The following is a 21,635-nucleotide window of genomic DNA, read 5'->3' as shown; positions in this document are numbered from 1 at the left end:
TTCCCTTCCCACTATCCCAGTAACATCCTCTCTACAACACATCTAATTTTTTCTTGTTGCTGGAAACACAAAGCAGGAATTAAAGAAGAAACAACCACTTACCTTCTCCAAACATGTACATCTGTTTCTAGTGCAAAAAGCAAGTCTGTCAGGAGCCGCTGGTGCATGGGAGACCATTTAAACTCTGGAATACGAAACATAGTTGTGCGTGGACCTGGACTAAACTGTCGTCGCTGCTCTTCTGTCATTGGCATTCCTCGAAATCCCAAGTCAACACGTAAATCCCGGTCTTGCTGGGTGACAGATCGACCCTGTACTGCCTACATCAACAAGAAGTTCAAAAATGATGTTAACTTTCTATAATGTGTTTTTCAATGGATCACAGAATTAGAGAAAGGATGGACTAAAACTGGACTTGAGCATAAACTACGGGAGATATTGATATTCCAAGGCAAGCAGTATCCTTCAATAAAGGAGCTGCTTCAATTTACATCTATCAGCACTGAGGGGCTATGGCTGGTCTTCCTCTCAGCTATTCACTGATGTTTTACACTCAGCTTCTTCACTTGAAATATTACACAAAAGACCAAATACAGCATGCGCACGGACAGCAGGGACAAGACTTTATTTATAGGAAACAACTATTCTTTTGTGCTGATAACACAATTTTCTTTGACTATTTGCATCAAAACTTGGATTAACTATACCATGACAGCTTCAAGAAATCAGTGTAATTTTAGATAGCTCCTCATTTTCCAAAACCAATTTATTTATCTAGTCCTTTTAGCAGGTTGATTAGAGAATCAAGTCTAGTCTCCCAAATCTCATTTTGCCAATTTTGTTACACTTTGTTAATTGGATAACAGTTTTATGGATCCCCAGGACATTCTTTAGATGCTCCCAACAGGTGGTGGATGTGAATTTCATTCCCTTTCAATACCTACATAGTCATGACTGTTTCCACTTGGTGATTAAAGACAAGAGTAAAAGATACACATACAGGATATAATGGAGAATGCCATGAAGGAAAAAGAAGTAAAGAACAAATACTTGACTGAATTTGAGGCAAATATTCATAACAACAAAATTACATAATGTGCAATGTCTGTGAAATAAAGAAATACAAAGTCTGATCCTTGAAATTATTTTAAAGTTACTTTAGATTAGCTTCAAATTGGCAAAATAGAAAATATACTTGCTTTGCTGACTTATTCATTTCCTGATCTTAGCATACGGTTTTAAATCTGGACAGCATTTAACAGGGAAAAAACATTTACAAATTATTTGTGGTAGCAATGTGAAAATGAACATGGCATTGGACTTGAGCTGGACAGCTGCTTAGATCTTTAGTCTGATTTTGATCTTCCAGAGCAGGGCAGGTTTCCTTCATTCAGTTTGACCTATTGAGATCAAATTTTTTACTGTTACTTTAATTTCCTCTGCTTTTCTTTAAATTATCTTTAAATGATTTTTTACTTTTCTTCTTAGACTTATCTAAGATTTTTTTTTAATCAATCTTCTGTATAGTGCTTTCAATTTTATTTTAAGTCATTTCTAGTTAGGACCATAGGAAAGAGTTAATTTTATATTCTTCAATAGTTGATCTACTATAGATGAAGGCATTAACACTTCTTAGAGGTAAGCAGGAGTTTCACATTCCCTTTGCGGTGCAATTTGTTGCTTCTTTTCAGTTCATTTGAACTTACTTCTTACTGATAAGGTGGGCAGCTAATTGTAGATCTGTTTTTAGAGAATTTGAGGTTAGCAACTCCATTCATATACCACTTTTTCTCTTTTGCGTAAAACTACAGGTATTTGTCATGTCAGGAGCAGTAATAGTATCATACTGTATCATAACAGGATACCTTTATTCAGCCAATACTACTGTATCTGAAAGAATGGGCTTTCATGTGCATTGCATAAATTCCCAAGGCACCCAAATATCTACACTTAGGTGGCCAGTCTTTAAGCCATTTTCAGTGGTCTCAAAGAAATCAAATGTAACATGGCAGTTCCCATACATGCTGCAATCAAAATGACAACCTTCAGCTCCACTGCAGACATGTGAAAATTAACATTGCTCTTTGCTCATTAAAACAGTGATGTTTGATTTACATTTCCATATTTCATTATTGAGGTTAACTTCATTTAAACAGAAAAGAGTTTACGGACAGCTTACAGTTCACAGGGTATTTCAAAATACCCAAAGAAGAAGATAGCTATTCTGACAGTTACACAGTTGATAATTAGTTTTGAGAATATTATTTAAAATATATATTAATGGTTACAGACTTAATTCATTGTAGCTTATTACTGATTTTAGTGATAACTGTAATTTAAGCAGTGTATGATGAAGTGAGGGAGTTAATTAACTTGTAAGTTCAGATGCTTGAAGAGTAAACAGTTTGTAGGTAATTATCAGATAAAAATGATCTGTTAGGAAATTTGGAAAACATTTTGTTTCTCCTGTCTTACAATGATCTGATAAAAGTTAACAAATGATTATAGGCTTGAGGAATTTACATTTTTGTAATTCAACTGTTATAGGTGAAATTCATCAAGAAGAAAGGTTAAAGAACAGAAAAGTCCCAAAGACACACCATCAGAATTTTCAGATTATCTTTTGCATTAAAGATTTATCTTACAAATTCATCTGTGATTATGGGTATAAGTAAATACCAGCATTTCACTTGTCTTTTACTCTTTAAAGAAAAATCCACATTTCAAAATAAAAACTGACTGCTCCTTTTTCTTGCTCTCCTCCATCATGTCCATTTATCAGTTTCCATGGCATTAACAGTCTTAATTTTAAGACTTAATGTGTTTGGGAACTGACAGTAACAGATATATTATTCCTGTTGAGAGCTTTCAGGGTTTGTTCTTTATTAGACAGAATACTTTTAAATATAAGGATCACTGAACAATACTTGCTACTCTGATACTGATGTCATGAGGATTTTCTTAGTTTTGAAAAAATACTTACAAGAGAACCCCAAACTTTTCTTGTAATACCTGTCTAGGGAATGTAAGAGCTCCATCTGCTTTACTCATCAAAACAGAGGTTCTTACCATAGATGAGAGATTTAGAAGAGTATTCTTTCTATATGCCAGAACACACTGGTCTGAGTAAGTGGTGTTGTATTTCTTTTTTTTTTTTTTTTTTTTTTAAAGAGAAAGTATCTGTTTTGGAAACAACAGATTGTTTAAATAAATTAAAATGTCCATTCACTGAAGTTTTGCTGAAAGTATTGTTTCCCTGAAGAACAAAGTGGGCAGGCTGATCTGTGTTATCAGATGCCATGTACTTTGAGTGTACTTGAGTGTATCTCTGAAACTCCTTCTTCTGACAATTTGGTATACACTACACTGTATTGGTCAAAGCATTTTTTGCATTTTTTTCCTGGCTCTTCTTCCATAGTTTCAGGAAGTCTGCTTGACTTTAAAATCTTAGAAGATAAATACTGGTGTACACGTTGGACATACAGTTAGTCAGTAAAATCTTGAAGGTAGTCAATTCTTTCACATGATAACAACCTTAAAAACAATATTTGATTACATGATACAGTCTCTGAACAATGCCAGTGAGGAAATTAATTCTGTACTTTAAAAATTCAAAGTGATCCTATATTTTGCTGTGTATACAGAGTACAAATTCGTTCAAAGAGTAGTATTCTGTCTTGGCCTTCCCATTTTCAGAATGCTATGGCTGTTGCAAAAACACTAATTTTTCAGAATTTTTCAAAAGGAGACCTAGACAAGAAAAGATCTCCAATAAGAAAGTTCTTTCTCCAATAAGAAACTTATTTTATTAATCATCTCTTGTCTAGAAATCAAGTCACAGTTTGTTTGGTCTTTTTCTATTATCTCTAAATTATTCCTTTTTTGATGTTAGGATCAAAAATGGAGATAATTTATGCCAGCATCCCTGTATGGGAAGGAAGACAGTATCCTAAAGTGCTGTAAGACTACACTCTGCGGAAGGTACAGCAAGAGGAAAGAATATTTCAATATATATTTCATTGTGAAATAAAGATATTTCTAATCTTAAGACATTCTAACAAGAAAGTCTAAAGCAGAATTCTAAGAACTTCACAAGAACTAAGGAAACTGGATGAGAGATTCTCTTAGCTAAATTTTTTAAATTAAAGCATCTACAACTGCAATACATATTTTCTCTACAAACATGAAAGACTTTACAATTCTTACATATGTTAGAGCATTTTCAAAGCAAATAGGCTTGGAGAATGTAAATCCTTCATATAATAAAATAAAAGCCCTCCAAACATCTCTCAGATCTTGTACTATTAATTTATCCAGCAGGTACAAACAATTACAGCAGAGACATGCATGGCTAAACCAATTGAAACTTACCTGGGTTGTGGTAGTTGTCTGGATCTTCCGTATCTCCTTTCCTGCTTCCTTACCATCATCAGATCTTTCTGTATCTGATATTATACTTCCTGCATCAACACTAGGTACAGTTTTGCTACCAGAAGACTCTGTCTCAAGAGTTGTGGCAGTCATTTCAGCATATTCTAATCCTTTAGATGATGAAGCCAAATCCCTCTCCGAAATACTACTCATTCCATCTGAAGTTGTGTGAATCTTGAACTCCTTGTCCTCTATTATACTTGAACCACATGTTATATCTACACTAGTCGTCATATGTGCAAGCAATCCCAAATCATCATTTACACCAAGATGCATCTGTGTCTCTTGCACATTTGGAATAGAAATGTGATTACTTGAAAGTTCAGGTAGAAGTTTCTCCTCTTGACTAGGTATTTTATCAAAGAGAAATGAGGTACTGTTAGTAGAAGGTTCATCTTTCTCATCAGCCAGAGTTATTAAAGGACCATTATCTTTTTCCTCATTCTTCTTAATAATACCCACACTTCCATGAACATTATTTTGCAGCTTCTCAACAGCAGCACTATAAACATTATCTAGAAGAGATTCGACTTCTACAAGTGCACCATTTTCTCCAGTTACCAGCGTCTCTGGTGATAAATCCATATCATCAAGTTTTACTTCAGTGGCTTCTACCTTTTCAGCTTTTATATCAACTAAAAGGTCATGAACTTCCACATGCACTCCTCCTCCTGGTCTCTCAGTACTTCCAAGTACATCATCTGATACCTTTGTAGCCATGAGCAAGTCCCTTGTATCTGTACTGACAGGGTAATCTGTTTCACTTTCTGGACTTTGGCTTTGTGAAAGGTCTTCTATCTCTCGAATTTCCATTCCACCTTTTGCTCCTGTTGTCTGAGAGGAAAGACCTGAGATAGTGCTCACATTCCCCTTCTTCCCCTTTTTGATGTTTTCTTCCTCTTGTCTTTGATATTCTTCATACATTTTTGCTAGATACTCCTTGTGAGCCTCGTACGTGACCTTAAAAAGAAAATAACAGATTATGTGGAAGAAAATATGCTACAGGAATTTGGACCAAAAAACTAACAAGAATCTTAGCAACATATTACACACAGCTTACAAATCGTTTCACGGCAAGGGACCTACAACGATGCCAAAAAAGCCACCTTGACATGTATGGAGATAGCCACCAGATGGCACTAAATCACTTCACAGCTTATTGCTGGTATTTCTAGTCCCTTTGGGGGAGTTGCCAGTATTAAAAAACCATCCTCGAGCCATTTCTTACCTTGGAATGAGCTATAGAAAGAGTATCCACCCACACTCTCCAGCCTCCCCATTCATATTTTATTGCATGATACAACAGAATGCGGAAAATGTTGTAAACCATCTCTGTGATCTTCTGTTCTTCAGAGTTCTTAGGATTAATGTATCCCAGAGAAAACATCCAGTCCTGCCACACTGAACACTGAAGTAAACATCTAAAGTGAAATAATTAGGTCAACATATATCCAAACAAAGCTTCTTTATATTAACATTATGATGGTTAAAATAGGAGGAACACCTCCTCTGAGCATTAATTCAACAGTAGGAAGAAATTAAAAATACTTCAGAATGAAAAAAAATTTAAAGTATATTCTAAACAGAAGAATTCCATATTATTTACTGAACTAAGTAGTTAGTGCAGACCTATTTCATTTATTTCTTATATATTCCACTTAATATACAGTATAAAACTCTACACAGACTATAACAGATTGCCATTACCTACAAGGACGAGAAAATACTATTTGCAGTAACATACCTTCTGTTTTCACGGCTATTACTAAAGAGTTTTATCATATCAGATAAGAACAAACGTCGAACTTCCATCAGCTCTGCACTTGGTGTGGAGTTTTTTAACAGCGTTGCCACCACCTTAAGAATCACTTTGAAAGAATAAATTAGTTACGTAACACATTTTAACATTTTTTTAAAAAAAGTTGCTTAGAGCAACTTATGTAAGTAGTTAACTGAAACCCATATGTATTTGAGATACAATAATGATTTGTTCTCACTTCCTGAACCATTTTAAAATACTCCCACAATCTCTAGGCAATATATTTATCATACAAACATAATATATTGTCCTTACTTGGATTCTGAATTTTCACTGTAGAATCTGGCTCTGGATGTGGTTTATGAACAACTTGAGTGCATACTTGTTCTGTCAAAATCTAAAACACAGAATATTATTTTCCTTTTACCATTTTTAATTAAACACTACAGCATTTCTTTGTTAATTTTAAAATTTGTTAAGAAGACCATTTACCATGGTCACATGAAACATTTTGGTAAAATATTTTTATTCTTGAAGAATGGAAACAAGCAATTCCTCTATGTGAGAAGCAAGATTTCCATGGATATATCATGACTGACTAACTAACTTTTTAGTTAGCTGACTAAATACCCAATAATGGTGGTTTAGAAATATTTAATTAATATTCTTTATAGTGTTATACATTCACAGATCAAATATTCTTTCATGAGCACTGTGCGTCAGAAGTTACTATATCCATAACCAAACCTAGTATTTCTTAAAAGTGGGTTTGGTTTTCCCCCACTAGGAAAGATGAACAGTCACAAACATCCCTCCATAGGAATAATCCTGAGACTTCACACAATGAACAAGAGAGATTATTCCCCTGTTTCATGAATTGTACTTGACAAACTATTGAGGCAACACCACAGACCTTTCGCACTGGGATACTTGTCACTGGTTTTATGTATGGAAATTTATTTTTAAGAACAAGCTAAAAACTTAACAATAATAATGCAGGACTCTTCATAAGAATATTCAAGCAAATTAATTTCAAAATAGAAGCATTTCACTAATAATTTTTATTATTTTAAAGCAGAACTTTAGATTATTCATTAATCAATAATCAAAGTCACTTTAGTTGTAAACACAGTATCTTTGAATGGGTCTTTACATATTGGTGTCTAAAATAGAATGCAAATACACCTTGGCTTTTTATGAGAGGAACATGGAAAATATCTGCACCAGTTCCTTGTCAAATCTTTTTGTGTTTCCGGCACTTAACTCCTTTTTCTTCTTCTCTGGCTATTTTTCCATGTAAATGGCTGTGGATGCTGGACTCCAAGAGGATTGTAATTTTGTCACTGATTTAGGTATTTTCTGAGCATACCAATCACAGAAGCTCTCAGAAATCTGAATGCAGGGACATCTAGATGGTGAGACCCATGTGGCCAAACCACCGAGGGTAAGCTCAGATACGTGCAATAAAAAAAGAACCTGATGTTTGCATAAGCCACTAGCAAATAGACGATGTTCAGGTTTTTGCAATCATAGGAGAATGTTTTCTACATCACTTCAACTCAGAACCCTAAATATCAATATTCTTCCATGTCTTTTCTGAAATCAGTCCTCAGTATTGAACCATTACATCTATTTGTGTTTAAAAAACCCCCAAAATACCTGCAAAGGATTAAATTCAAAGTCATAATTTTAAAAATAATTGAAGACTGGACATGATCTTAATGCATTTGCAGACATGAGGACATGGGTTTTTACCAACTTGATTGTATTTTGCTTTAACAGAATTGCTTATCATCAGAACTGACATTTCTACAAGAGCCTGGTAGAACAGTTGAATGCTTTGAGGTCATATTAACTTGCCTCAAGCAGTACCTGTTACATAAAAGTGTCTGCATTCAGTTACCATTTTGGCATACTATCAGAATTACTAGTTGAAAAAGAAAACCAGCATTTTTCAAAGTTTTGTAAACTTCATAGGAATGGCACAAAAAAGGGAAAAGATAAAGAAAAAGAAGCATCTCTTTGGCTCCAGCAGTTTTCATTGCAATTGAAACAAACTCCTCCAAACAATGGAGGAGTAAGAGCAATTGCAGGTCGGCAGTAACTTTTTCATTTTTTTGTGGAAAGTGATGAACATCTTAAAATAGCAGGGTCTTTTACATCACCTTCTGTAATGCTGCAAGTGGAAAGTTTTATAGAGACTATGTAAAAATTGTGACACTGTTAACAAAAAATCCTAAGAATGACAAAATACATTTTGAACCAAGAAAACCTTTCGTAAAATTTCTACTCAAAATTCTCTCAAAAGTCTTGAGAATCAGGATCTTACAAAGCACAGTCAAACAAAATAATTACATCAGAATTTTCATCAGAAAAATCTCTATGTTTAACAATCTGTACCTCATAAAGTGTGTTATATGTTGTAACTGTCACCGTATTTGTATGCAGCATCAACCTTTCTCCAAGAAGTGTGAAAAGACTGTGAGTATGCATGATTTCAACCTTTCGTCTGGAAGAGAACATAAAAATATTAGGAAAACACCAAGCATGTTGAACATTTAAAGTAAATACAAAAAAAAAACCCAAAAAACACCGAACAACCAAAAGCCAAATATTTTGATGTTGTACTAAAAAGTTCTAAAATTTGTTATTCTGTAAATATTATGAATATAATTATGAACATCATTTAAGACCTTTTCCAATATAAATGCAATTGCAGTAATACAGAAAGGTTCTCAGAAAGCAGTGCTGCGTTTTGGGATGGGCTTTTGTATAAAACAAACGGCACACCATTCCCACCCTACATGGTTTTCACAGTGGAATAAGACAAAGGAATCCCTTTCTATCTTACTCAGGCTGAGAGAGTTCAAGATGTTCCCAGGCTGGCTAAAATGCGATCACTGCAGAACATATCTTTTGCCACTCCCCCAAGGACTCAGGACAATCCAACCTCAGACCTTCCGCCATAAATACTAACACATACAGACTTATCAGTACTGGCATTCTCTATATAGCATTCTCTCATGCAGCCAAAGTAATTAAATCCTGGAATAACATAAATTATAATGCAAAGGAAATAAAATCCTGAAAAGCTATGAAATTCCAAGTGATGGAAGTGAATTTTACAGCTAGGATAAAAAAACTACTCAAATCTTAAAAAGCGAAGAATAAAGCAGCTCACATCAGTGAATTCCATCTGTCTCAAAACACTATTCTTTTAAAATTGGAAATAATGTCATAAACAGAGAACTTCTCATATACTGCATCATTAAATTTATCTACTACTGTAATGAGTATGAAATAAAAAAATAATTATTAAAAATAATTAATAATCTATATTAAAGCCACAAAAAATATGAAAGAAGATAAAATACAGTAAATTTTCTGTGAAATGTTATGCATTCAAAAGCTAAGAAACATCCTTTTCATGATTACTGATGCTAATAACTCAGGTTTAAATTACACAGCTTCATTCTAAAGTTTCTGAAATTAATACATTATATTATCATTTTCAAATAGCCACAAATGAGAGTGGCAACAACTTATAACTGTTTGTACTCTTCTGTGCACAGAAGAGAGTTCATGAGTTACTCATCTACATAATCTACATGCATTCAACCTTGTGAGCTATGATGAAGTCCATGGAAGTGGAAAATAATTGGAGGGTTTAAATGTGCAGATAAAATCCAAAAGCAAGTAACTAAGTATCGTTTCCATGCTGGTATGGAAAGAATCAAGGATGGCAGAGAAGGAAAAGAACAAGACTAAGCAGACTATCATCACAGATACCAAATACAATCGATTAAGTCATTTAGGTTCTCATCTGACACATTGATGGTCACTTATCCCAAGAATCAATTACATTCACTCTATAGCTAAATCTGCAATGAATATATATGAACTGCAGCAATGGTTTTGTGCTTACACATTTGTTATTAATATTGTATTGGTTGAGATTTCATAAATCACATTACAACATCTCTCTAAGCAATTCTGCTTTAGAGTATTAAAATACAATGCCTGTTTCCAGTACTCTGAAACTAAAATTTATCTAAGTGCTTTATAAGTTTATGTGGCTTACAATTTTATGATTCAATAGAGTTTCCTGTAGTTTACTACAATTTTATAAAACAAAGCATGTGCATGTGTGCAAATGGGCACACCTCACAAGCAAAAGCTGTAAGGTGTGAAAAGGTAAGGGGGAATTTTTATTTGCTGAAACATACATAAAACATGAACATTTACAGATGTTTGGAGGTCTGAAAAAGAAACGAATGTACTTATTTGGACACAACCAGGCTTCCGCACAAGTCAAACCTTCATCTGGTATTTCTTACTTATTCCAACTCCTATTGCGAATGTGAAAACTCCTAATGTGAAAAATTTTAAGTAAGTAATGTTTGAAAAGCCCTTGAAGATTCTTGAGTGGACTAACAATTTGTTTTATTAATTCCCAGAACACTCTTTAGCTTCCTGGTTCCCAAAAGAAAAATCCCATTTGGGAGCACATGTTCAGCTGTCTCTCAGTTATACAGTCATATTTTATTGATCTTGCTGAGAAAAGCATGTCGTGCAATACTGCACTCTGGCAGGACTCCTCGCTGCTTTCTCTTCTAAGGAGGTTTTACATGATGAAATCTCTCGTGAATCACACGGCTAATTGTTACACTGCCCAATCTCCCACAAGAATGTTGTTGTGGGCTAACTCTGGCAGGCAGCTAAATAACATATGTGGAAGGGGAAAACTGAGCAGCAGCAGATTACACAGTACTGCATGCTTTTTAATTCTTTCTTAACAACAAATAATGGAAGATGAGACTAAGTACAACTATTTCATGACATCAGCTCATTTTAAATGTGATTATTTCTTTTCTATTTTTTAATGATCATTTACTTAGTCTGTTCTCTTTTCCTTCCGAAACTTTCCCATGTGAATGACATATTTGTCTTTTTCATTTTTCCAGTCATTTGAAAGCTATTTTTAAAGCAATGCCCTGAAACTTTTATTGCAATGACACTGAAAATTCCAGCAACAAATGTTTGATACAACTCATATGTTTTCTATTATCCTTAGCTGACGATGCATTATACATTTATAAATTGCATTTTTGAAAAACACTGTTTTATAATTTTAGGACTTAAATTTCAGAATACCATTTATTTGGCAATCACTGTATCTTTTCAATCATCATATTAGTAACTAGTTAACTGGTAAGCTAATTTTATGCCAATATATAAAGATAACAATCTACAAATAATCACAAAACCTAACAATTTTAAGTAATTTATAAAGACGGTAAAAGAAGATACAGTAATCATCACAAAAATACAAGAAGAATTGTGAACTCAAATACACTACTATTATTATTTTAAAACTACACTTACTTATGACCCAAGTGTTTAAGAAAATATCCAAGGACCTTCAAAGCTTGCACCCATATGCTCTCACTTTTGGAAGCCAATAATTTATAAATTACTCTAAAAAGAAAAACAAATTCAGGAAGTTTTTTTCAGTTTATTACTAAACGTCACATATATAGATTGCATTTCACTGAACAGGAATAGTTCATAATCAAGAAAACTAAAACCTAGCAATTTACACATAATGGAAGGATATACTGAACGAACCAAGCAAAGCATAAGTTTGATTATGAATTCTTTAGGTCAGAGATGGTGTCTCTCCATTCGGTTCAATGATTTATAACAGAAAATGACAACTTTCTCTCATATTTCTACCTTAGAACAATCAAATAAGTGACAAGGGAAGCAGATTGGAACACATAAGGTCACACCCTGGAGTTTCTTAAAGTACCTGGATGCTAAAGAAGATGTCCTTTCCTTGTTAAAACCCATACTTAATATCCTTTCTAAATGGGATAGGGTAACTGTATTTAATCACAAGATGTTCACACTGAAATGTCATTTGTCAATACATGGCAATATGTTACACAAAATTCCATACACACCTACGAAGCCACATCCTCATTGCATCAAAATTTGAAGTAGATTAAAAAAATACACTCTGTTCTTAAATTCTGGATTAAAAAAAGGCCTCAAAATTCAACTCAGTTATATGATTGATTTAAGCACAAATTCTGCAGTCTTTTGGAAAGAAAAGTAGCTTTGATTTGAAGACACTGAGACAGAAAACATTACTTTTCCCCTGGACTGTTCTTGAACATCTTTTAAAATTTATATTTTAGTTTTCCATTTGAATTAGCTGAGCTTCAACTTTTAGCCATTCTTCACTAAAAAGTGCTTTAGCAGACAATATCTTCCTCTTTTAAAAGGATTTACATCATTGTCAGAAGACCTCTGATACTTTTGTCCTCTGATAACCTAAACAGACAAATGCCTAAATCTATGTAAGGAATTGTTTTTATTAACACTGAAATGTTGCAATTTTGTGCATTCTCTCCACTTTTTCATCACAAGACTTTTAAACACAAAGACACATCAAATAATTTTAATACTGGTACCACAAACTTTACATAAGATGTCTTAAATCCTCTAGATCAGTTTTACCCTTCTTTGAAAGATCTAAGGAATAGATTTCTGTCTGAATATAAACAACTATGGGTAGAAAGCAAAGTCCTAAACACTATTTTCAGAACAGCATAAAATAAAATTCTATAGTGAATATTAAATTACCGACATGAAAATTATTAATATCCAAAAATAATTGCATTACCAGATCAGGCATAAGAAAACAATACCACTACTTCTCAATGAATTTTCAGTTATTAATTTTACTGTAAAATAGATAAATATATTAATTCCACAGTTTTTTTAATCTTTTCAGAGAGAATGTGAAGTGTTAGGGCATGATTTCTCTTGTTTTCCTCCTCTTCCCTCCAGATTATTTTAAACAGTATATTTAAATTTAATAAATTTAATATTTAATAAACTAAATATTTCAATTTAAATATTAAAAATTATTCTGAGATAGATTTTTAGCTTTTTGATGCTTCTTGTAAATTACATATTCTATTTGAGATTGAGAAGCAAGTACAACAGTACATTTACCTTCAAATATTATGACAATAACCTTAAGCAGATGCTTTTTCCTCCAAGCTACCAAAAGCACTCTGTTTTTCACAAAAAAATATAGCATAAGGTAATAAATTGTAGTTTCAAAGATCAGCAAGTGTGATATTTATGTGAAAAAGAGGCAATCTGGAGAGTGATGATACTGGAACTACTTTTAAGATAGTTTCTCACTTCACTGTCTTACCGTATCCCATTTCTCTGATCAAAGGCAGGTATCATGGATGCTGGATGTTCGGACATTAGTGCCACTAGCAGCTGCAGCACATCATGAATATTTTCATCCTGTATGACAAGCATCAATGTTATTCTACAAACTAACCTCAACAGGTACAATTTGTTACAGTAAAAGATAGATAATTACAGAAATGTACCTCATGCATTGTTAATAAATAATTTAATATGCTTTGGAGTTCATCTTCTTTCACTCCTCGATCCTTAGGAAAAGAAAAAAAAATAAAGGAGATGCATTATTCAGAGAAAATACATTCTTTAAGTTTGGCTCAAGAAAAACTTGGAGCTATCAAATAATCCTACATTTTTTTCTATTTCAACTCAAAAGTCAAAATTGTCTTTCATTCCATTGCTTTTCCTTATCGCATTGGCAATTCAAAACAGCATGAAGTCAGCTCTCTATTCCTGCTAGAAAGGGTTTTTACAGTGTGGGCCCTCAGCTGCTATGAACTTGCACTCCTCCAGTCCCTGACATCAAACGGAAAAAACAGGAGGAATGAGCCAGGCCAGAAAATACTGGTTTTCGGTCTCATCTCAAATGGCAGATTATACCTCAAACACTAGCATTCAGCTGTAACAGAGAGAAAGAGCCCTAGACCATTTCAACCAGTGGTAGAACTAAAAAAAATTATAAAGTAATAACTAACAACTGCCATTAACTTTTCCATTTGATCAATCAAACAAGTATTGACTATCATATAATAAAAAGCCCAAATACCTGAAAGATTCTGTATTGTCATATATTATCTCCCTAAGTACATTTAATAAAATATATATGGCATAGATTGGTGAGGTTAATAAGAAACATTGTGTGGATTTACTACCTTTATGTGGATTAGAAGTATGTGCATGAACATTACAATCAGCCAGAAACAGATAAAATATCTGACAGGTATTAGATATTTACTGCTATGGAAGATAATATTACATGTAAATACCGAATCTCGACGTTTCCTATCTGGAATAGACTATTTTACCTTCAAAATAAGTTGTTTCAAAAACAGAAGCATAAATGCCCTTAGTGATATGATTTCTTTCTGTGAGGGCCGAGGACCATCTGGAAGAAGCAAAATATACCAATTTTAAATATAGACTAATTCTTTTAATTACTGCAGCTTCTTACAGGAAACCACAGTTCCTATAACAGACTAATATTCTATTCATTATACAAAAGTTCATATTTGCAAATGATATAACTTATAACCTTTCAGAGTCACATTTTACAACACCAACATACATAAGTGATGCTTCGTTTTGAAAAAAGAAATCCATACATATATATGTTTTCTTTTTTTAAACAAAGACACAGGAAAATGAAAGCCAGTAATCATTACTAGACTCACTTAAATAAATTAAGGTGTATGTACTACAGGTGTCTTCACTTGAGCCAGAAGTTTCACATCGCAATATAAGCAACTATTCTCTTTATTGACTGCTCAACTGACCTAATGTCAGTGCCAAAGTGAGGGTAAAAACTACTAGTTCTATTGATTACATTGAGTCGAATTCCACTGAAAACAATGGGAATTTAAACACTTAGTACAAGCTACACTGTGGACATGTAAACTTAAAAGGGTCTGAATACAAAGTTGAATCTCACCTAAAATACGTGATAACAACTTGGAATAAATAAAGCACTATGTTACATACCATCTGAATGAAATCCAACAGAGAAAGCATTAATGGAATTTTAGTGGTGACAACTGGAAGGGGGTAGATTTCATTAGATATTTGGAAGAAATTCTTCATTATGAGGGTGGTGAGACACTGGCACAGGTTGCCCAGGGAAGTTGTGGATGCCCCCTCCCTGAAAGTGTTCAAGGCCAGGTTGGACAGGGCTATGGGCAGCATGGTCTGGTGGGAGGTGTCGCTGCCCATGGCAGGGGGGTTGGACTGGATGATCTTTAAGGACTCTTCCAACCCAAACCATTCTATAATTCTAGGATTACCTGCAGCAGAAAATGAAGCTACTAAACCAAAAAGAAACTGCAATCTGAAGAAACTACTAAATTTAAATCAGAAAATAATAATCTGTAATCTATACTACTTTAAACAATTGTGCTTGATGAAGTACACTAAAAAAACAGAAGGTTTTAAAAAATTGAATAAAAAACAGCTTGAACAACTATATTCACTTGAGCCTTGCTCTGTTGTATTTTCCATTCTCCCCTTTAATAAATATTTATGGTTGATCTGGAAATTCCTGTGTTAAATTCAAACTTTTCCAAACAGTATGTGTCATAGACAGTCTTAAATTTTGTACAGTTAAAATAAATGCAGACCAAGTTACTTTTTCATCAACCATTTCATCTTATGCTGCTAAACACATATCAAATCCTAATAACACACTATGTCTCAGTATTATTTAAAATCCAGATGAATACAACTTTTTAATGAAGATTTTTTGATAGTCACCAGTGCTTCACTTTGAGGTGAAGCCACTGCTGTACACACATTAATTCAAGTTTGCAACAAGGGCAGACCTGAAGGTAAGTTAAATTTGTTTGAATGGCAGGAACAAAAAGAGTGGTTAAACCTCTCAAGCTTTCTTCCCTTTTTTTCCATGGAGAGAAGAGAACTGGGTAACTTTTCAGGAAGAAGCAAATAAATCTCAACCTCCCCACAACATTGTATGTAAAAAGAGCAAGGATATTATTGTAAAACACCTATTATATAGACTTTAAAGATATAGGAACCGTTTAATATCCATACATTCTAATGGCACCTAGAAACATCTATTTCCCATTGTAAACAATAGAAGTTGGATTTTTTTTGGTCCTAGCTCCAACTACATTAAATATTGCATGTGGCAATGGTATTCTTCCAGCCAACAGTTATTTGTTCCCTAATTAAAATGCAGATTCAACTCCTCTAATTGCATCATAGAATTCTGTTTCATTGTACACCCTCTTTCCTCCCACACCTTACTGGGATTCAATACCGGACAGTATCAGAAAACTAGGCCTAAAAACTAGAGGCATTTTATCTTTTCTAGAATATCGTATTTATAGAAACAGAAACCAGAACACTAGGGCAATGGGGAGCTCTGAAAAGCATTCCCGTATCAGAAATTTTAAGGAGAGATTAAAAAGAAGGTACCCCAAATTAACTGGGAACCTGTTAAAAGATACCCGACTTTCATTTTTCTTATTCACACACATTAGTTTATCTGGAGATGCGTGAGAACCATGAAAAGGGCTCTTCAACATGCAAAAGATACCAAAGGAGTTGCTGCTTTCAGGTTATATGCCAAGCAGGCAAAACAATGCCTTTTCCTTCAGTCCATCACTAATGCTTATGCCTTGTATTTTGGTTGCAACTTGAAGCTTCACTGCATTAGAACCATAAAAAGGGTCCAGTCTCTACCTAAAAGATTTTATTAGTCTGAAAAACTAAGAGAGGACTTGTAGAGAAAAGTAAGAGAGGTTGGAGAAATTGGAACCTATGTAACCAGTAGACAGCTACAAATAGTAGAAGCAATGACTGCAGCAATAGTAATGCAACAGTCATCTGATACAGATTGAATGGAATTAATCTGCTAAATTGCAAAGCTACATAAAACGGATTTCCCACTATAACTGTTATGTCATAATACTTTTAGGCTTCTTTACTAGTTGAAGAACTTCATTACTAGTTGAAGATTTATATTAAAAGTTGCATTATTGACCAAATAATAGTATAATTATACTATGATTAAAATTATACATAATACATGTATATACTGAGGTGAAGAGAAACATGTAGATCTTGTTTTTCAACTCAAACATTGAAAAGCAGTTTTCATCATGTCTATTAACCTTTGTGCCATCATTGGATTTAGACAATTCAGTTAGAAACTGATAAACAGGGCTGCTAAAGGCTAAAACCAAACCCAAACCAAATCAAAACCAAAGACAATCCTTTTAAGATCTGGTACAGCAACAGTATGTGTCTAATACAAAACAGCATCATTCCTGTCAATTGGCAAAGAGAAAGGATGCCTCCATTATTCCACACCAGGTTGAGTCACTAAATAATTTCCTTCTTTGATATTTTTTATGTATGTATTTATTGCAGATAGTACATGATTTGCATCAGATTTTTTAAATATACACTCATAATGAGAGTTAGCCAGCTTTATCCAGACAAAAATAAATGAAAAAAATTTATCCTATCCATCCTTGCAGCACGAAGCAATTATAAGGGGCATAAAACAGAACTAATTAAGGGGTAATAAGCAAACATATTCACAGAGTAAAGTACAATCAGTACTGATGTAATAAACTGATTGTGAGCCTTGAATAACAGAAATAATGTTTTCTAATCCTGTCTTTGGAAATAAAACATTGTGTTATCAGTTCTACAAGCAACCAAACACAACATTCTTCCATCTGGCTTTTTTATATGTAAAGAGCATGATTTTTATACTCCTTAAATTAATAGCAAAATCTGATCTCCACTCGTGCATAAATAATATCATGTTATGTGGATCACAGAAGGACCTACTTTTTATCTTACTGTTTCAAAGCTAATGAGACCTGCGTTGCACTCTAACCCAGCCCTCGCAATAACTGTGCGACTTTTAATATCCACAAAAAGCAAAACTATAGTTAGTTTCTCCTTATAATAATTTTCATAATTCCCACTCTTCTACCTCATGTTCAAAAATGGTGGACATAAAGATGTTCTTGAAAACTTTGTTTAACATGAGATAACTTGGACACTAACAACTATGCATCTTCTAGCAGAAGGCAAGATACTGCTCATGAAGGTCCATTCAGCGTGAGGGTTGGGAAGCACACAGGAAAACATGAGTAGAGAAAAAGAAATTCTTGTCAAACATCTCAAGAATGAACTATACTACTCACTACTCTGGAGCTTCAATGCACATTTCTCTCCTACAACAATGAAGTCGCAAGTACTTCATAGGGACGAACAGAGTCAAGAGAGTCCAAAATTACAATTTATCAGAATACATTTCTGAGAGTTGTTAACACTAAGTATCCTAAGTTATTTTTTTCTTAGGGGAGAAAAATAGGGGCTTTTTTCTGTTATTGCCTTCATTTTATGCTTTCTCATTACTGCACTATTGTTGGTCCATTAGTATTTTCAGAGAATGCCATGTAGTTGGTAAGTAATTCCAATGAAGAATTTTCAAGGCATAAATATCCCTGTGGGCTCTAAGAAGTTATCTCTTAAAATTACAGAAATTGTACATGAAATTAATTTAGCAACATGGAGATATTTTTTAAAGCACATAAATGTTTCATTTTTCTTTAAAAAGATTAATAAATTAAATTATCCAACAGTTAGTAGACATCCAAAGTTGAAAATAAAAAAGTGTATTTAATTTTTTCTCTGTTGCTTTGATACTAAAATGTGTGAGTTTTGCTCCTTCTCAAATACACTCACAGCTTGGCTTTTCTTTAAATCTCAGCCTAGTATATATTTTGAAAAGATGAAACATCAAAGAAGAACAAAGACAGGTAACATAACGCTAAGACATCTCATTCAGCTTGAAATATCATTGAATTACACCCTCTACCATAGCAAGATAAAGAGTTAAATATCTCCCAACTTATGCTTTTATTCATTCCCAAAATCCACAAATGGAAGTAATTACAGAAAGAAGTAATATAATTTTATATAATTTTTACACAGTTGCTTGCTTCACTATGTCTTCAGATGCTGCAATTGTTGGGCAACTCTATGATCTTCTCTTGCCTTCACATATTATTCTGTATAATTTAACAAAATAATAAAATGCTCGTGGCAAATCAAGAGAACAGCTGTAACCATAATTCAAGTGAAAAAAGTAAAATATAGTAAAGTTTAGATATTCTTTCCTGTAGTAATTAGTTTGACATTTCCTGCTCTTCCTGAGATGAGAATTATTTCACAAGTTTACCTTTAATATGGTCTTAAAACACAAGTCATTTTTGTCCTGCCATTTATTTATAATTGGCAATTTAATTTAAGAAAATCACAAAAACAACTTGAAAAAATAAAGTAAAACTCACAATTAAAAAAAACCTTGCCTCCACTATGTAGGAATAATTATCAAGCAAACTGATAAATATAAATTTGAAAAAGTGTTTCTAATACTTCAGTAGGAAACAAAAGAAAGCAAAACTAATTCAGTATACTGAATACAAGAAGAAAAAACAATTTGAAACAGGAGAGCAACAATGAAAGAGAAGATACAATCCCAAATTTGAAATAAATATTTGATCATTTTAATGATTCAGAACATTTACACCTCCTATTTTATAGGTTAAATATGAGAAGAAGCAAGGGGCAGTGTTAGCCAAATGGGAAGCATCAATATTGAGTCACTTTGGCTTTAAACAAGGTTTGCTAAACTGTCAGTACAGAAAACGCACCCACTTTGTGCTTTATGAAGGCAGGGGAAGGCAATAAAACCTTGAAGCAGAGCAAATGTCTGCAAGTAATAGTTAATCAAACTACTAATATTAAAAAGTGTTTCAGTATCTCTGCATCTTGTCTTGAAGACAAGAAAGCATCATGCTACTGAGGTATCAGCATGAATAACTTTACTTACTAATAAGAAAGCAAATTATTTGAATGCACTATAACACAGACAGTCAAATTCTGGATATTGACAAGATTTCCATTAAAGTCTTCTTCAGATCTGAAAAGTCTGATGTCAAGTTAGCTTAGAGTTTCAGCTGCCTCTGATAAGGAAATGACATTTTTCTGTTTCTTACAGTAAAATTACTGCTAATAGACAATGGGTCCTGTTCTTTCATTTAGAGATATAAAATGTGACTTAAAATGCAGCAACTCTAACATTCATATAATTGTAATTTTACAGTGTAAATATCTTACTTTCACTAACTTCTTTTTACACATTATTATACATTTTAAGAAATTAAAAACTTGTTGGCTACATGTAAGTCGTGGCTGTATGCAGGTTAATAAAAATCAACGCAAACCCAAAATCCTAGAACAGTTAACTTTTTTGAAACATTAGGAATGATGAAGTCATGAGTTTCTGAAAACAGAGGTGAAAAGAAAAAAGCTTTAAGTGTATTAACTACAGCTACTCATAGTATTCTAAGACTATAAGCCTGAATCAGCCAGACCTGCATATCACACTGGCAGATTGCACTTAATGTTAAAAGGGGGAGCACCTGGTGAAGAAAAGTGATGTAATATTCAGGTGATTAAACATTTTGAAAGGTTTTCAGGAATTTTATCAATTTAAAGTAATTAATGTGAATTTTATAAAAAACCTAATATGAAATGAAGTTAATACTAAATTAAATTTAGAAACCCATCACCTCAGCTATTATTATATTTCCACAGTCATTTGCTTGCAAATCACCACAGTCATTATAGCTATATTATTCAGAAGCAGAAACTACCCACGAAATAATAGCAAAAAAAGTCCTAGTGCTGATTTGCTTGGACAAAATTTCATAACTATGCTGGATTGGACATCCATTACTATGTCACTGATCTTCCTCCCTGATAAGCTCACATTCTTCAACTCAATATAAGGAAAGCCATTTTTACAGAAAGGAAAGAGAGTACTACAAAACATTTTGTTATAGTTGTATCAATTACATGGGACTTCCTGCAGTCTAAGCAACAGGGAGGAAGAGGAGAAGGAACAAGGGATAAAGTTGAGATTAACCTTTAAAAATATCAAGTTTATCTATACTTCTAAAGAAAAAAAGAGAAAATTCAGAAATAGTGGATAATAATATGTATTTTGAAAACATTCATGGCCTCACAATTTATCGAACACCTTCCTAAATACTACATGAAGGCCTTAGTAATTTTGATTTTTGTTCTCACACTGTTATACCAAACAACCAGTAATTTTCACTAACTGTTTACCTTTCAGGAACCTACTTGGTTGCCTTCCTGAGAAAACCTGAACAGTGTCTGGAATAGACACAAATGAGAAGAGAATGTACTATATCCTTACAATAAGTAAGAATGACAGAAAAGATAAGGAAGTAAAACAACCATATGTATGCTAATTTAGATAAGTGATTCATTTCTCATTCCTAATTTTGTGTCCTTGTGTACACCATGCCTTCTGTTCAGATTTTGATGAATACATGATATATATTTTTGTAGCTATTCAAATGGCATTACATATACAAATACTCCAAAAATATAGCTAACTGCAGAGCAGCAGATCTGGGCAAGA

The 21,635-nt window shown here is 33.3% G+C and overlaps 1 protein-coding gene across 1 annotated transcript in view; it reads right to left on the bottom strand.

The window, feature by feature from the left end:
* Positions 1–21,635, bottom strand: part of NBEA (neurobeachin) — a gene marked incomplete at its 3' end in the record, with an annotated part of 92,578 nt that overhangs the window by 17,334 nt on the left and 53,609 nt on the right. The window contains exons 14-23 of the mRNA XM_010182231.1: positions 14,449–14,528; positions 13,612–13,674; positions 13,425–13,522; positions 11,576–11,668; positions 8,591–8,699; positions 6,506–6,587; positions 6,176–6,299; positions 5,660–5,852; positions 4,372–5,391; positions 103–320 (exon numbers count right to left, since the gene is read on the bottom strand). Of these exons, the coding sequence (XP_010180533.1) occupies positions 103–320; positions 4,372–5,391; positions 5,660–5,852; positions 6,176–6,299; positions 6,506–6,587; positions 8,591–8,699; positions 11,576–11,668; positions 13,425–13,522; positions 13,612–13,674; positions 14,449–14,528 (2,080 nt within the window). The remainder of the gene's footprint in view (positions 1–102; positions 321–4,371; positions 5,392–5,659; positions 5,853–6,175; positions 6,300–6,505; positions 6,588–8,590; positions 8,700–11,575; positions 11,669–13,424; positions 13,523–13,611; positions 13,675–14,448; positions 14,529–21,635) is intronic.

The sequence above is a fragment of the Mesitornis unicolor genome, unplaced genomic scaffold (genome assembly GCF_000695765.1).
Source record: "Mesitornis unicolor isolate BGI_N332 unplaced genomic scaffold, ASM69576v1 scaffold2524, whole genome shotgun sequence".
In the NCBI taxonomy this organism is placed as follows: Eukaryota; Metazoa; Chordata; class Aves; order Mesitornithiformes; family Mesitornithidae; genus Mesitornis; species Mesitornis unicolor.
Note: the sequence above shows the minus strand (reverse complement) of the source record. Positions and strands in the feature narration are given on the sequence as shown.